General features: G+C 40.0%; 3 protein-coding genes across 5 annotated transcripts; 1 reads left to right on the top strand and 2 right to left on the bottom strand.

Annotated features, from left to right (window-relative positions):
- Positions 1–1,008: 1,008 nt before the first annotated feature.
- LOC116206882 lies at positions 1,009–3,231 on the bottom strand. Its single transcript, XM_031539710.1, has 3 exons — positions 3,011–3,231; positions 2,639–2,774; positions 1,009–1,464 (listed from the first exon to the last, which is right to left on the bottom strand). Exons 1-2 carry the CDS (start codon positions 3,099–3,101, stop codon positions 2,650–2,652), a joined length of 216 nt encoding a protein of 71 aa, XP_031395570.1. The 5' UTR covers positions 3,102–3,231; the 3' UTR covers positions 1,009–1,464; positions 2,639–2,649.
- A 3,241-nt stretch (positions 3,232–6,472) lies between these two features.
- On the top strand, positions 6,473–10,952 carry LOC116209546. Of its 2 annotated transcripts, none has more exons than XM_031543206.1 (8): positions 6,473–6,863; positions 7,730–8,134; positions 8,661–8,781; positions 9,232–9,544; positions 9,667–9,739; positions 9,966–10,056; positions 10,145–10,224; positions 10,562–10,952. In XM_031543206.1, the coding sequence occupies exons 1-8, from the start codon at positions 6,807–6,809 to the stop codon at positions 10,697–10,699; spliced, it is 1,278 nt and encodes a 425-aa protein (XP_031399066.1). In that variant the 5' UTR covers positions 6,473–6,806; the 3' UTR covers positions 10,700–10,952. The 2 variants fall into 2 exon arrangements, with proteins under 2 accessions (XP_031399066.1, XP_031399068.1); XM_031543208.1 differs by lacking the exon at positions 6,473–6,863 and adding an exon at positions 6,921–7,627.
- Positions 10,953–11,306: 354 nt separating this feature from the next.
- Positions 11,307–16,235, bottom strand: LOC116209545. Of its 2 annotated transcripts, none has more exons than XM_031543205.1 (4): positions 16,110–16,235; positions 15,506–15,574; positions 11,999–14,957; positions 11,307–11,717 (listed from the first exon to the last, which is right to left on the bottom strand). In XM_031543205.1, the coding sequence occupies exons 3-4, from the start codon at positions 14,806–14,808 to the stop codon at positions 11,708–11,710; spliced, it is 2,820 nt and encodes a 939-aa protein (XP_031399065.1). In that variant the 5' UTR covers positions 14,809–14,957; positions 15,506–15,574; positions 16,110–16,235; the 3' UTR covers positions 11,307–11,707. The 2 variants fall into 2 exon arrangements, with proteins under 2 accessions (XP_031399065.1, XP_031399064.1); XM_031543204.1 differs by having other exon boundaries at positions 11,307–11,857; positions 12,139–14,957.
- Between the last annotated feature and the right edge of the window lie 288 nt (positions 16,236–16,523).

Genomic DNA, 16,523 nt, shown 5'->3' with positions numbered 1-16,523 from the left:
TCTCCTTAGAATTTTGTAGTTACTACATCGCACATAGAGAATTATGTAAATATAAAATAATTTTTTCAGAAAAAATATAGGTTCCAAATGCCTGTTTCGTGGGTACCATGTATAGTGAAACCAGAACCGAAATCTATTTTTACCGATTCCTTAAATTACTATCCGGAGCCTATCCTATTTTTAATAGGAGTTACCCGAACTCTACTCTAACGGATAGATTCTAACCGGTTCCAGGTATACTCGGTATCCATGTACCTTTTAAGACTCACATGTTTGACGATTTTTCGATTTTGGCAATGAATCCAACGGATCATTGCTGCAGAGGATGCGAAGGGGGAGAACTTTGGGGCTGGGGTTCTGGTCGGTGGAGACCGACCCGGAACGTAGTCTATCGTGTGGAGAAAAGGTTACCAAACTAATGACACTATTTTTGGAAGATATTATTGATCATATGCCCTGGTTGAATCATACAGAAGAACATGCCATCATTTTCTTGGGCTGGAATACTGGTACTTCAGAACTAGCGACATGGACGGAACCGAAAGACGATTAAGTCGAAAGAAGGCTGAGCTTCACGATGTTCAGAATATTGGTTGGATGCTGATCTATGCTGAAAGTGCTCAGTGAATGCCAACCGTAGACTGGAAATCTCAGCCAAAGACTCATTCCACCTATATGGATGCGGATGTGACAATTGCGTGAGGACACCGATCGATTGATATGAATTACAAGAGGCGCATAGAGCCTTGGGGAACCAGATCAACCCTCCCCTCTACAAGCCTTTCCTATACGGAAGGTAAGCCATTTGTCAGATAGAGCCACCAGCAGCAAACTGAATTATGGAGTTTGGATTTGATCAGTAACTAAACAAATTCCGGTGAAGCACCGAAGAAGAACCCGAGTCAGCCTTACAAACCCCTCTAGCAGGATACTCAACCCTTTTTACCCGACATAATCCTGCATCCCAGGCCACAGCCAAATGCAGCATAGAAACAAAATATCCTATCATCCCGTCAATCTCATCGTACAAAATATAATCAAAGATACGAGAAATGGAAGATAAAAAGATCTCAAGTGGGTGTCTTACAGATTTCTAGATGGTATATATAGTGGGGGCACCACTATGGTCTACATGTGAGTCTTATCTAGAAACGACTTATTTCTTCCATCACATAAGTATCTGAATTTTATTTATCAGATCAAGAAGGCCTTGTTAAAAGTAAAGAAATACCATATTCAATGATACAACTCAAAATATGGCATATGTCAGCTGTCAAAACTTTTCAAACGTAGAATGCTCACGGTAGAATCTGCCATATTCAGCCCCATAATTGCTTCAGAAAGCCCGTGCACTTTCTTCAATGTTCAAATAATTATTCTTTCGAGCATCCTTCATGATCCCAAAGCGCATCCTCGTAAACAATAAGTGCCTTAATTTATTTTTACAGGCAGTGTTGTTTCATCCTGCAGAAGACAAGCACAATAGTGATCAGGTCAAAGCATCAAAACATTGCTTGAAGCTATTGTCCAAGAATAAATACGGAAATGATATCTTGACCCACAACTTGGAGGGACTTTCAGCTGATCTACAGATTGATTCTTAATTTCCAGTTTCCATGCCATATTCGAAACTCGATTCAACAACCACAGAACTTCCACGCACAAAGTTTATCCCACATAGAAGAGCAGAAAACAAACATACAGCAAATCAAAATCTCCGCATTATAAGCAGTGTAAGCAGTGTAACCCAATTTATAAGAGCGGCACATGTACAGAGTTCCCAACCTCCATACACGGAACTCACCATGCTACTTACAACAGAAAGAGAAAACAAAAGCTATATATCCTATCCCAGCTTCAGACTCTCATTTGATAATTACATCTAATTATCTTTCTATCTTGGTTTGCTGGTATATAGAACTGTCCTAGGAGAAAAGGAGAACTGTCCTATGACAACCATAGGCCACAACTTGTGAGTATTGAGAAGTAACTAACCTCATATGTGCCATCCTACCACAAGGAATCATCATTTTCGGATCCCCAAAAAAATCACTCGTGCCATTTTTAGGAGAATCAGGAAAATAGTTTATCAAGCAACATTCTCATTACTCAGTCACAACCACTTAAAGGACAGAAACGTGCAATTACCCCAGCAGACCACCCCTAAAAACAAGAGCAGACAGAATCTTCCGTACGAGAGAACCTTGCTTGGTAATGGTGTAAAAGACTATAAGTTGCTATCAGATTTTAATAGCATTTTGGTTTCTCTGCCTGCTCGATATCTTTAAAACTGTCTGTGCACCTAGATTGTGGAATACATACGACGAGCTAATCCAAAATATTCTCGGACATTACAAGCAAAGCATATCAGTTAACAGCTACTATTGTCATTTTCAATATTAGATGCGGTCTGCCAGAAACAAAGATGACGATGCCAATTATCCAGAAGGATAGAGTCCTCTGATTAGGTATTCTCAACAGCCCTCAAGCTCCTCTTAACCTTCCACTAACAAAGCCTGGCTACTTTACATTGCACGCGCCTTAAAACTAAAAGTAAATTCCACTTTTGTTATAGTTTTCGACCGAACTATTTTGTACTTCATAAGACTCAAATACAGAATGCCACGTGATGCATTACCTCAGGTAGCATCATGAACTTTTCTTCGCTTCCGAGCCGTGATTTCTCCAAGGATTCAGGGCTTCTCTAACAGCCTGAGCTTCTGGAGCATTCTCCCACGCCCGCTTCTCCGACTCCAGCACCGTCACCTTATCGTCTACAAGGTACACATTTAACATTTATAAGCACAATCCTAATCTCGAAGCCATAGTATCAAACGCAAAGAGCATTCTTTCACAGTACAAGATCTACACTGTGCAAGTAGACAGCCTCAACCAAGCTGGAATCGTTCGCGATGCAATCGAAACACGAGATGACATGAAAATTCTGTGATGCTGAGAATCGACTAAGTGAAGGAATTGGCAATGGGAGAGAAAAGGAGAATCCTCACACAGAAGCCGGTCTTGATCATGAACAGCTCCATGGAACCTCCGATGAGAGCTGAAACGACGGCAATCTTCACATACCAATCCAGAAACTTCATCCCTAAACTCGAACCGTTACTCGATTGGGCAGAGCTTGAGCAATCGGCAATGGTGAAATCGAGCTCGGAGCGACAACCAGTCTGACGAGCTTGACAGAGCTTCTCGGCTATGGAGATTTTCAGCGGACCTTAGGTTTCGAGAATTGCCGAGTGCGGACCGTAGACGAGCCGGACTGATCTTTGGACCGGTTTGGAAGACAGACCGGATAGTAGACCGGATTAGTCATCAGGTCGGTTCAGCCACACAAAATTGCTCGTGTTTCTTTCTTTTTCTAGTAAATTAGTGATTAATTATACTTGTAATAACAATTCTATATTCAATTACAAAAATCATCCTAATCTATAATACGTAATGGAAAGGAGAATTGATACATTAATTGTGCATAAAATGCGTCAATATAAATGAGTTATTTTATATTTTGTAAAATATTTCAATTTATATATGAATCAATTTCAAAATAATAATTCATTTTCTGCAAATAAGTTATTAAATAAATCATATAAATAAGTTAACCGATTCTCATTTCATCATCTAGAAAATGATTCAAATAAAAATCTAGGAAGTCGTTCTGTACCGAATAGACATAAGATTTTGTAATAGAAGTTTATACTTGAAATATATTGCATGTAGGTATTCTACTATAATTACTATTATAGCACTTTAAGTGTACATACAACTTTTCCATCTACTATCACTAATATTATAACACTTTAAGTGTACATTCAATTTTTCCATCTATCATATAATAATGAAGAAATTTGTATGTATTATTATTTATTTTATTCAATATAAAAAATTCAAAACATTAATAATTTTCCAATAGAAAAATTTACATATAAGATGTTATTTGAATATTGACTGTTATATCCGATAGATATTTAAAACATTTATAAAATTACATATTTATAAATATTATTGTATTCTAACATCAATTAAAAGAGTTTCATTTTACAAAAAACTATTTTACATACTTATTAATTTATCACGATAATCTTAAAATATTAAATTATAGTAACTTAAATATAATTGGTTTATTTATGCAGAACAAACATATTTGATTTTCAATTAAAAATATTATGTATCCACTAGATAAAATACTTGATAAAAAACTAAAAGTAATTTTATCATAATTTTCATATGTTAATTTTATGAACTTAAATTATGTATATAATTCTTGCTTTTTACTAAAATTACTTTAACACGAATTCATCAAAAATAAACACTTCAGTTATATAATAATCATTTTTTAAAAATATTTTAGTATAAATTTAAATAAAATAATATTTAAAAATTCATGCATCGCTCGGGTAGTAGGCTAGTTATAACTAATATTATCGCCTTTTATTTTAATTGAGTTCGAAAGACAGCATTAAGTAAATTAAAAGCGGATCTGAAATTATAATAAACATCCACTTGTATAAACTTGTTCTGCCTTTATTCTGTTAAGAATATATAAATGATTTGAAAAGAAGACATGTAGTGCTTTACAATTTATTTTATAAATATAATTTCTTATTTCAAAATTTTATAAAAATATTAAAATTATATATTAGATCATTTTAAATATTATATAAATTTTAGAATTGTATATTATATAAATTTTAGAAAGTTATTAAAAATATATAATTAGATTGTTATTATATACTTTAATATTCATATCCTTATTCAGTGAACTCTTGATATTTTATATTATTTTAAAATATTCTATTTTCAACTGAAAATAAGCTCTCACGTACTTACAAACGGTGAATTTACACTAGTATTAGTATAAAATGTACAATGACTCTAAGTTTTGTTTTTTTTGGTTGAGTATATATAGTAACATATGGGAGCGGAACTGCAATTATAAATTTGTGCTTAAGAAGACTATGTCCAGCGGCCATCTCTGCCGCGTCTCTCTTGCACATGCGGCATGAGAGAGAGACGAGCAGTAGAGATGCCCCCACTGGAGCTCGTCCCTCGCGGTGAGACAAGTCTCTCAATGAGAGATTAATAAGCGATTACCGCGTGGCAGTCATGAATCTCACACAGCAGTTGTCTTTACTTTTATTTTTTAATTAAAATTGTGGGATCCACTCTAAAAATAATAAATAGAGATTATGACTGGACTGGTAAGTTTTTCTTTTTATTGAGTGTGTGGTGATTGTGTGACAGTAATGGGCTCATTTCAGAGACTCAAATGAGAAACCGTGGATGATGATAGTTTTAAACTCTCGATCCCTTTAGACGGCATTGATTTCTTTAACCTTTTCAAACTACTTGGAAGAGACAAAAAAAACCGTGACATCGGTGTCGAGTGATCTGTTTTTTGGCGGAAATTTTCAGCTTGGCCCGACTAATATGATGGGAACTCCCCAAAATTTCAAGCTCTCCGCGCAAATTAAATGTGTCAGTCAGTGTCCAATTGATGGTGTCTTGGGGTAGGTCAATTAACTGATGTCCAGGGTGAAGTGAGTTTTATTGGATTAGTTAAGAAGCAATCTTGTATGAAAAGAAGCAATCTCGTTGGTTTCTCAGGTACTAAACTAAATTAAACTAAACTGTTTATTCACAGTCACCCAAAAAAAAAGAAAAGGTAATATTAAACTAAATTAGATCGTTTAATCATCGGTTCCTTTTACAATTTTCACACAATTTTCTCGTTTTCTTTTACCGGCCAAATTTAATTAATGAATTTTTTTTTTCTTTCTGTTACAATAAAATAATACTGATAATATCGACGATTACGCTTAAAATCTCTTGATTCCTACTCAATGATCATCGCCACTTCATTACACGCCTTTCTCAAATCGGAAAAATGATTGGGGGGCAAATGCAAAGGAAGGACTTTCCCATTCAATTGACTTGCACCTTCCAACTATGCCATCCTCACCTTCTTAGAAAAGAGGACCTTGAAAATGTCTTTCACCTTCCCATCCCTGCTACAAGGTGTGGCATAGTTAATAGATTAGGTTCTAAATGGTTCGACTTTACATGCAATTCACGGATTTGAAATTCACTGAAAATACTTCATGGCGATACTAATGGTCTAGAAAACAATAATTCACGTACTCTCTTCCTCCTACACCCATCGATCTTTTCTCTTGATATTATTAACTGCATTAATAAACAGAGAAATTATTGGATGTTTAAGAATGTATTGACCGGAGCTAACGAAGTAACACTCGCTCGGTCCGTGATGCTTTTCCAGACCGGGATTCGCATTCGGGGCAACAACTTCGAAAAACATCTGCGACAGCGTTCAACCAGCAATACTACACATGACATTTCTTTGCATTTGACCCGGTCCGTCTCAAGCGAAAGAAAGTGAAACGAGAGGCGTTGGCGCGTCGCCATTAGAGGGAGAGCAAGGAAATGTGGATGCCTGGATGGGATTGGGAAGAAGGAACAGGGATAGCCGACGAGAGAAGGAAATGCGGGGGCCACCACCCAGAGATGGAGAAAGCCCCCCTCACCTTCCGAGCGACCCCTGGTCTTTTTCTTCCATGACCCATGCCTCCCCTCCATAAGCAGATATATATATAATATATATCTATATATACACACACACACACACTATATAATTGTTATCACAAGGAAAAAAACACTACACCCACTGAAAGTGAACGAATTGGACTAGCTCAGCTTTAATTTCCTGTTCTTGATTGAATCATTGATTCATCTCTTCTGGGAAAATCCGTTCTTTTGGGACCTGAATCTCTGATATGCATCAGGGGAGTCAGGCTTCCTCAGGTGGAGCTGCCGCAGATGCTTCTCCTCAGGTTCTCTAATTCGGTTCCCGCAGTCCATTTTGTCTGGGTTTCTTGATTCCCAATTTCTTACCTCCCCCCCCCCCCCCTTCCTCAGCTCAATGAATTCCTGCAGTGTCTGTCTGTCTGTCTGTCTGTCTTGGTGGGTCTCTGTTGGTTCTTCTTGGCTGTTCATGTTAGGCTTCCCAGTTTCCAGCGATTAATTGCTTGGGTTTTGATGGGTCTTGCTCATAAGAGAGTTTCAGTTGGGCTGTTGGATACAATTCTTGGGTCTGTTCCTTGTACTTGCTAGCTAGCTAATAAATAACTGCAGCATTCGAAAAGCTGGTGTTTTTATGTTTCAAAATGGGGTAGTAGAGTTCTTAATAGATGATGGTATGTGAAAGAATCTTCCTGGGTGTATTTGCGTCCACCACTTGGTTCGGTGATCCATTGGATTTCTTGTTTTGAACGTCAGAGATTATGTGATGAGTGTGTTTTTGTAATATATGATGCTCGCAAAACATGGGTATTACTTCTAAATGAGGCAATTATTTCCTTCCTGTTATTTCGTGGTGTTCGAGTTTGGAAGCATGAGCGTTATATCTTTGTGGATATTACGGAGGATGTATGAAGGGATTAGAAGAGATTGGAGTAGGATTGAATTGGAGAAGTAGAGATGTGAAGCAGAGGAAAGAGAAAAAGCAGAAGAAGAGGAAATGGGGAAGAAGAGAGGAGGCTGAGAAAACGGTTATGGGTTTGAGAGAGTCCATCTATCCAACTTCTGTTAATCCCTTGTAATTCTTCATCATCGATATATGTTACACTCTTAAACCTATTATAAAGCTCGTGACTGAAGCTAGTAGACCACTCAGAACTTGAATGTTTCTATCATGCAGTCGGATCCTCAACCTATGGAGCCCTCAATATCTGACATTTCGGGCCCTGGACCCAGTGGAAGGCGTGCCAATCTCTCGCTTCAGATCCCCCCTCGACACCATTTTTCTAGCGCTCGTAACAGCAAGGCATTGCAAGGTTCCGCTAAAAGTAACTTATCGCCAGGTGGATTCTTGAGAGGCTTGAGTTTCAAGAGGAAAACCAACGCAACCCCTGAGGGCGAACAAAGCTGCCTACTCGGTTCAGATCCGAAGACGGCACCTGGAAGCCCATCTGTGGCTAATATCATGTCCGCACTTTCTTGGAAGAGATGTGCCTCCCTCCCAGTTACACCTGCATCGAACTTGTCTCCTTCAGTTTCTACGCCTATTTCAGCAAGAATGCCCGGTGAAAGGCATAAGCCTTCTGTGAGTTCTGTTCCATCTTTTTCTCTTTTTTAACATTTCATATCATTCATGACCTGGCTACCTGGAATGAGTCCTTGAAATAAAAAAAATTGTCTGGAAATTTCAGATGGAGTGATGAACTCAATTGTAAATGAATTAGACTGGTTTGGAATGTAAACGAGTCTTAACGGAATCAATCTTGAAATACATTATATTTTTTAATATTAGTAGAATTTGGATAATGATTGGATCTTGTTTCCAATAAAGAGCTGGATTAAGAGCTTAATCAATTTCTGGCCTCTTTTAAACTAATATAGAATTCTGGAATCTAGTGGTCAATTCCTGTGTGGGATCACAAAGATAGAAGAGTGAAACTCCATTAATATGGACTGAAACCGACTGTTTTAGGATCTGAGTTGCAGTCTGCAGAACGGGGTTTTTCTTTTCTTGCCCACTTTAATTCTTTTTCCTCCTTTCCAGGTTGGAGCCTTCTCCATTAGCAGGTATTTTTTATCGGGCTTAACATGATTGGGTGAATTCTTTGCAGAAAGGTTCTGTTAATGGTCCAGTCTCGAGGTCCCTTTCTGTACCAGGGAGAAATATGGTTATTGTTCGGTCAGTCTCCTTTGCTGTGCACAAAGAAAATTCCACGGCCAATTCTGCTGATGGTATGCGAACTGGTGTACTTTATCTGCTGTCAGCATCTGTTCAGTTTCACTGCATTGGTTTCTCAAATACACCTTACAATGTTTGTTTGTTTTTCTTAAATTTTGGGTGAAAACAATTTACTTATACCAAAATTCCACGAGTTGTGCTCTCGAAAACTTTACACCTCTTATCCAAAAAAGAAAACTTTACGCGTCTTTGAAAGGTATTCAGAATTTTTTATATGTGGAAATTAAGCAAATTATGAGGAAAAGTTGAGGTTTGTATGAGACTTTGTTAGGAATTGGAGAAACTATGGGGTGTCATTGCCCCAACAACCACCCGCAGTCTCGTCATTTCATCTCAGAGTAACATCATACCTGAGTTTAAAGGATTTCTTTATAAGTTTGTGTCAGTATTGATTGGGACAATTTAATCACATAAAATCTGGACTTCACTCTTTGGAGGATCAGATCAAATCATTACCATTCCATCAGAAGACGAGGATGAGGAGATCCCTGAAGAGGAGGCAGTATGCAGGATTTGCCTAGATGTATGTCAGGAAGGGAACACTTTGAAGATGGAGTGCAGTTGTAAAGGAGCTCTCCGACTTCTCCATGAAGAATGTGCAATCAAATGGTTCAGCACAAAAGGAAACAAGATCTGTGATGTTTGTGGGCAAGAGGTTTCGAACTTGCCTGTGACCTTGCTTCGGATTGTGAGCGCTGCTCAAAGAGACACCAGACAGAACCAGAGTCAACAGAGTGCGACTTCGCAATCGATAAGGTTGTTAAATTGGCAGCGCTTTGTTTCCAAAATCATTTATCCAGTAAAAGAAAATTTAGCATTACTTTAGTTGCGAAACAAGAATTTTCATCAAGGGGTAATTCGTTCGTGATATTTTGCAGTGCGTGGCAGGATTTTGTGGTGCTTGTCCTTATCAGCACGATATGCTATTTCTTCTTCCTTGAGCAGCTCTTGGTATGTCTTTTATGACCTTGGTTTACGGCATCCACTGCAGAAATTTCTGCTCCCTTCACTCTCTTGTTTCTCAATACCTAACCTACGAGGCGAGATATAAAATATTAAATACGATTATCTAGAAAGAGTGAAGCAAATAAAACCAAAAATGATTTTAGCACCCTTGATACCCTCTCCAAATTGTTATTATGACATGCTAATTTATCTACTTTTTCCATTTCTGTAGCTTCGTGATATGAGAGCTCAAGCAATTATGTTAGCAGCCCCATTTTCTATTACACTGGGTGTCTTGGCATCAGTTTTTGCTGTTGTTCAAGGTATGGTCTCTTCTCTATGAACTACATCGAACTCTGTCCAATATTATGGACTTTGGGAATTGAATGTTACTTTCTTTGACTTTTGCAGCAATTAAGGAGTACATATGGACCTATGCGGCTCTGGAGTTTGCATTGGTGGCCCTCATCGTACACCTGTTATATTCTTTCGTGAGTACCGAGCCCTCATGTAGTAGTACTAGTAATGGAAAGCATCCCTTCTTACATGAGCTTTTAACAGAAAGTTTTATAATCTCTTGCTTCGAGCTTTTGTTCTTCACTGTTTCCTCTTTTTCTGTAACTGAACCGACAGCGCACCCCCGGACCACACCACTCCCTCTCATTTCCTGCACATCTCAGGCAAAATATTGGCTCTTTTGGGCCTTGGATCTGACGAACTTTTCGACATGCTTGTTTATATATGGACGGCTTTGGTGTATTTTCAACTTACTTGGGATCATCTCCACATTTCTGCTTTTGACAATAATATTGTGTTTTACCGTTGCAGCTTCATCTGAAGGCAGTTTACGCCCTATTACTTGCATCAGTATTGGGTTTTGGTATGGCAATGAGCCTCAACGCACTGTACCTTCAAGTATATTCATGGCGAGTTCAAGTTTCCCAAAGCACAACTAGCCCAGTGTGAGTTACAATATTAGTCTTTTGCGAATGGTTTGTAATGGCTCAATCAGTAAACGTGTATATATATGTGCTGTCTTTCGGGGAAAATGACAAATTCGGCTGTCACGAATTACACCTCTGTTTCTCCTCTTGAAGTTACATCTCTTCGATGATCTTGTGATCTTATATGAAACAGAAGTCCTATTCTTCCTTTTTGAGTACCATTTCTTCAGGTCAGAACCTGTAAACCATAAGGATCGTGGAAGGTCTTATGAAAATAAGCCTTGTTTTGTTGCCAATACCGAGTTTGAGAGAATCCATTTTCATCCAATGCGACCATGAATACTCGTATCATATGAGAAATTCGAGAGCGAAAAAGAAAGCAGATGGTATTTTTCCCCATCTGAATTTAGTAACTTCCCAAGGCTCTGATATCATCATAATGGTCCTCGCAATTTTCCTTGTGCCCAAAGTTGGGAACAAAGATTCAGTGGGAAGGGTAGAAAAAGGAAATTCTGGGATTGATGATGAAGAAGATGATATAGGTACACGAGGTTCAATAAGCAGCAATAACCAGAAGCCATTTCAAAATGCGACGAGGTTCCCAATTCAGACTCTATAAACACTGGTAATTGAAGGTTGATCGAAATGGATGCAGAACCATTCCATAAGAATCCATTTCCAAGGACTTCAATAAATATAGAAGAGGAAAGGTTACCATCCTGTCTTTCTCACCTTCTTCTGGGTGAAAAAAAGCCTACCACAAACTTCCAGAATTCCGAATCCGGAGGAAAAGCTATTTAACTTATCTACAAAAGCAAAGCATCTAGCAACTAGCGTCTAATAACATTAGGATCTAAGTTCGAACAGAATACCAAAAGATAGTCGAGAAAATTTTGCAGCTATACGCTTGTCTTACTGTGCAGACAACCCAGGACAAAAAGAATTCCAACTCCCTACCATTTCCCGACTGGACAAAAGCACAAGAGACTGCTTTGGACTGGAAGAATCTATGTTCGCGCAGAGGCCCACTTCATTTGGACCTGAAAAAATGAACAGGCAAGGCTGCAGTGTCGAGCTCCCAACAACCTCGGAGGCTGCCATTTCTTTCTTCAGCCAACTGAAAGGCGGGCACCTGGTGGGAAAACCTCAGGATCTCAGCCACAGGGATCTCTCGGGTGACCTTTCGAACAGAATACCAAAAGATAGTCGAGAAAATTTTGCAGCTATACGCTTGTCTTACTGTGCATTCCAACTCCCTACCACCCGACTGGACATGCTTTGGACTGGAGCTATGTCGCGCAGAGGCCCACTTCATTTGGACCTGAAAAAATGAACAGGCAAGGCTGCAGTGTCGAGCTCCCAACAACCTCGGAGGCTGCCATTTCTTTCTTCAGCCAACTGAAAGGCGGGCACCTGGTGGGAAAACCTCAGGATCTCAGCCACAGGGATCTCTCGGGTGACCTTCGAACTTCCTCTCATCTGGGATTTAAACACTGAATTGAAGCCGTCCACACGTTCCAAAACTAAGACTTTCACCACTATCTCATTCCTCTCGATCACCTCAACTAAATCATACTCACAGCTCTCCAGATCAGAGCACATCATCTGAGGATTCCAGTGCCTGTAGAGTGCCCAGAGCTCGCCCTTCTCAGGCAATATCTCGAAAAAGCCGGACTTCCCACGTTCTGCCTTCATCCGATGAGAGAAAGAGGCCGTATTTGTGTAGATGGTGGGACTACCCTTCCTGACCTTGAATTTTCCACAGCAGAAGGGCATTTGTTTGTTTTCCCAACAAATAGCATTATTTGGAAGCATGCAGAGAGTGAGCCACCGAACATGCAGCTCAAATTGGGGAGGAGGAGTTACTTTCACGATCTGACAGTAGTACTTCGGCAAACTATCCTCGTCAGCATACAAGGCCCAGACATGACCCATTTGGAAGTTCTCTGGGGAGTTACTGTCATCAAAGTTGTGGAACTCCGAGTCAGGGATATCAATTGATTCAACAGGAGAGAAACCAGGAGGGTGGTCGAGCTCGGAGATACTCGTCCCCTTTTCATCAGCCCGAGAGGATTTTCCCTCGACTGCCACCTCATGCGTCACAACATCAGGATTGCTCGAAAGATCAATCTCTTCAATGTTCAGAGGAATAGAAGCAGGGTCAAGTTCAAGACACCCTTCGGGAACTCCTTCCCTCTCCTTGCCAGTCAATCTGAAGGACGGAACTCTGTGAGAGAACCTGTAGAGTTCCTCTGGGTAAATCTGAAAGGAAGTGCTTCCCTCTCTAGATGTTTGCACAAATAGACTGGTGAAACCTTTCACCTTCTGCAGGTAAGCAGCATGTATACCAACATTGTCGATATACTCAGATAAGATCTCAACAAAATCGTATTCATATTTCTTATGATTGGTAGGATCACAATGCCATTTTATGTCCCAGTTCTTGAAGATGGCCCAGGTTTCTCCTACATTGGGATATATTATGTGCGTGTTGCTACTGCCTTTCTCACAATTCATCCTGTGAGAGAACATAAGTCGATTTTCAATGTCTTCTGTTTGACCAACAACAAATTTACCACAAGAAACTGGCAAATTCGCTTCTACCCAGATGCTCCCATCCTGTGTCTCAGGATTGGGCTCTAACCACGTTATTCTCAACTTGAAGCCAGGAGAGAGAACCTTCTTGATTCGAGCATAGAATCTGGGCATGCCCTCCACTGTATCATAAGCAGCCCAGGTCTGCCCTACTGAAAAACATCCTTCTTCCCGATCCTTGTCAAAGTCGTAGAAGTCTGGTTCAGGATATTCAAAAGATTCTGGCATTTCTTCTGTCTTCATGCCAACATCTCGTTCAGACTCATCATCACTGAGTAAGCTCTCCTCAAAACCTTCACTTTGTTTCTCTTTGTGGTCCTCATCATCACCATCTTGTCTAGTTGGTTTAGAAGCCTCTTCCCGGCCCGAGTTCTTGTTTTCTTCTTTAGAGGGCTGTCCATTCCCTTTAGCCCTCTCTGAAAGGTCCACTCCTCCACCGTCATCATCGTCACTGAAGCTGTCCTTGTAAGACACCTTTTGCCTCTGGCGAGCAGACCTGCGAACAGGCCGCTCACTCCTTCGATTGGCCGGTAAATGGCCATCCTCAGCCATGATCTCTTCTACATCATCAGACTCGCTGCTGCTTTCGCTGTCAACACTCTCACTAGATTCCTCTTCTTGGCTCCTTGCTCTCTTTCTATTGTTCACCTTACAAGCTGAAGCAGCTGTGTTCTGGAAACCTGTCTTTTGGGGAACCTTGGGCCTTCTAATCTCAGCTGTGGAAGCTCCCTTTGGCCCCAATTCCACTTTGGAATACCCGTGTTTTGGGAAGGGTTCCTGTTCGGGAAATCTCGGCTTCTGCACATTAATGCTGGGTGACACACCTGGATTTGGAAAATTCAGGTCATATGCAACGAAGGTCTTCTGGCAATTTTGGCAGGTAAGTGACCTATTGATAATATCTCTGTAATACTGATATTTCACTGAACAAAAGGGGCAGACTGTCCAAAATGTAGGGCGGCAATTGGGCCCAGACTGGGGTGGTGGTGGTTTTGGATGTTGGGAGCTGAAACCAGCAAAATTGCCCCTAAAGTTGATCTCAACACCATTACTCGCACTCCAATTCGCCTTCGGCTGGGACTGATATGGTGCTGACGCTCTGCTAAAGGACGCAGCTCGTGCTCTTGCTGTACTCACATTGGCAGCGCGTTTAGTGTCATGCATCTTTCGTTTCTCACGGTCCAAGAGAACCCTTTGAGCTTCTCCAATTAGCTTAAAGGCAGCTTCAGCACCAGGAAATTTGTTCTTATCAGGATGAAGTTGGAGAGCAAACTTCCTGTACTGCTTCTTGATAGCAGCATCATCAGCTGTCCGTTCAAGTTGGAGGATACTGTACCAGTCCATCTCAGCACCCAACTTCTTCTCAGCAGAACAGTGTATATCACATACCATAAGCATTTGGGAGATATTCTCAAGATCAGAATACAGTTGCTGAGCCCTGAGAGCAATTTTACGAGCCCCTTGAAAATCCTTGCTCTGCAGCTTTTTCTCAGCTAGAGCCTTGGCCCTTAAGGCCTCTTCTTTGTTGCATTCCATCACAGATACAGCAACCAGTTATTGTCAGTTACCCAGCTGTTCTTCAATTAATGATACTGCGCTTCAACAAATTTGCACATCAACCAATACCCCAAGCTTGTGAACAGCCATCACCGGATCGGGTTAACAACTCCAGAAACTAACAGGCCCTACATGATGTGCAGCTAATTAATACCCAAGAATTAATTAACTAAATGAAAAAAGTAAGATCAAGTGTTATTCCAAAAGGAAAAAGAAATAGACAAAAAGGAAAAAGAGTAAATACTAAGTAACAATATAGTCCACCAGGATTGGACAATTCTATGCATCAAATAGTCCTCAAAACAGAGCACCTATAAGGATACTATTCAGAAAATACAATTTATATGAGCAGAGCAACTATAAGAATACTATTCAGAAAATCAAAATAGCTACACATTTATTTCATTTTGATTCGTATCAAAATTGGTTTTAACAAATCCAGCCGCCAATATACATACACAAAAAGGCAAGCAAGACTCTAAACTAAATTAAGGTAACTAAATTATATGCACGATATGGCCGAAAGTAATCTCTACTTAAAAGAACTGAGAAGGGGAAACCTTTCAATATCTTCCTATTCTCCTTCACCAACCCCAACCAAACAGTGGGAACACAAACAATCAATCTACAAGAACCAGCGCAGTTTACATCAACTTAAGAACTATAAACCACTTACTCTTCTTTAGCCGGTCAACTTATCTCCCACTCCCACTTCCGCACCAGAGCGTAACCAATACGATAGCGGCTGAGGGGCAACAATACAGCAAAACGGATATCAGATAAACCCCAATTAGTAAAAAACAAAACTTATAGATACATATGGCTGAAACTGAAATATTCAAAATCAGACGCGTGGAGATGCAGCCTTGGCACGCACTCTACGGCTAACTACCCATGACAACAGCTACAAATGGCAACCCCAATGAAAGCAGAACAACTAACAGAAATTTTTGAAACATAAAAAGACCGGAATTTTCCCACAGGACACGGAAATAAAACCCTAACGTGCTAACGTCGTGCATCCAACACCCGCACAATTGCGACATTGAGAGTCAAACACATCGATTAGAAGCTAAAACTGCTACTACGAGAATTCTTCCCCAGCTAGTATTCCCTAATTCTGCTTGCGTCAAACAAAAAGGCATGAAATTCATCCCTGCGAAACTGAAACCATGGAAATGAGCAACGCGGTGATGCTCAGGGTAAATGGGTCCTTTGTTATGAAGACCACGATATCGAAAGCTGACATTGAAGGAATTCAGAGTAGCAGTAAAGCTTACTTGGGGCAGAGACGAAGGTCGGAGTTTTCAGAGGGGCGAGAGAGAAGAAGAAGAAGAAGAGGGAGGGTCGCGCTTACTCATCTTCTTCTCCCGCAACTCTCTGGCTTTTGGGTCAATGGCAAGAAATTCCTGTCTTTATCTTTTCTGTGAATCTGCCCCTAAATTTTATGTTTTTACAAATAGTGAACGTACTTTTCGATTTACAACAAATCTAGCCCTCCATCGGTGGTTTTCTTCTGTGTTTACCATATGATATCCAGAAGTCTAATGGGTCATGACTAATCTAATTCAATTCGAGTCGGCCCACTAAGGTAAAACTCTCTTAATCAAAGTATTTTCTCTATTCATAAGATTTGAACCCGAAAACATTTCTTAAGAAGAATAAGTTCCGAACCGTTTAAACCAATCCTTGTT

This window comes from Punica granatum, chromosome 5, assembly GCF_007655135.1.
Source record: "Punica granatum isolate Tunisia-2019 chromosome 5, ASM765513v2, whole genome shotgun sequence".
Classification (NCBI taxonomy): Eukaryota; Viridiplantae; Streptophyta; class Magnoliopsida; order Myrtales; family Lythraceae; genus Punica; species Punica granatum.
Note: the sequence above shows the minus strand (reverse complement) of the source record. Positions and strands in the feature narration are given on the sequence as shown.

Coding starts and splice junctions, on each gene's coding strand:
- LOC116209546 (XM_031543206.1), top strand. CDS start 6,807: ATGCATCAGGGGAGTCAGGCTTCCTCAGGTGGAGCTGCCGCAGATGCT. Junction 8,135..8,660: donor GTGAAAGGCATAAGCCTTCT/GTGAGTTCTGTT, acceptor AATTCTTTGCAG/AAAGGTTCTGTTAATGGTCC. Junction 10,225..10,561: donor TACACCTGTTATATTCTTTC/GTGAGTACCGAG, acceptor TTACCGTTGCAG/CTTCATCTGAAGGCAGTTTA.
- LOC116206882 (XM_031539710.1), bottom strand. CDS start 3,101: ATGAAGTTTCTGGATTGGTATGTGAAGATTGCCGTCGTTTCAGCTCTC. Junction 2,775..3,010: donor CATGATCAAGACCGGCTTCT/GTGTGAGGATTC, acceptor TGTACCTTGTAG/ACGATAAGGTGACGGTGCTG.
- LOC116209545 (XM_031543205.1), bottom strand. CDS start 14,808: ATGGAATGCAACAAAGAAGAGGCCTTAAGGGCCAAGGCTCTAGCTGAG.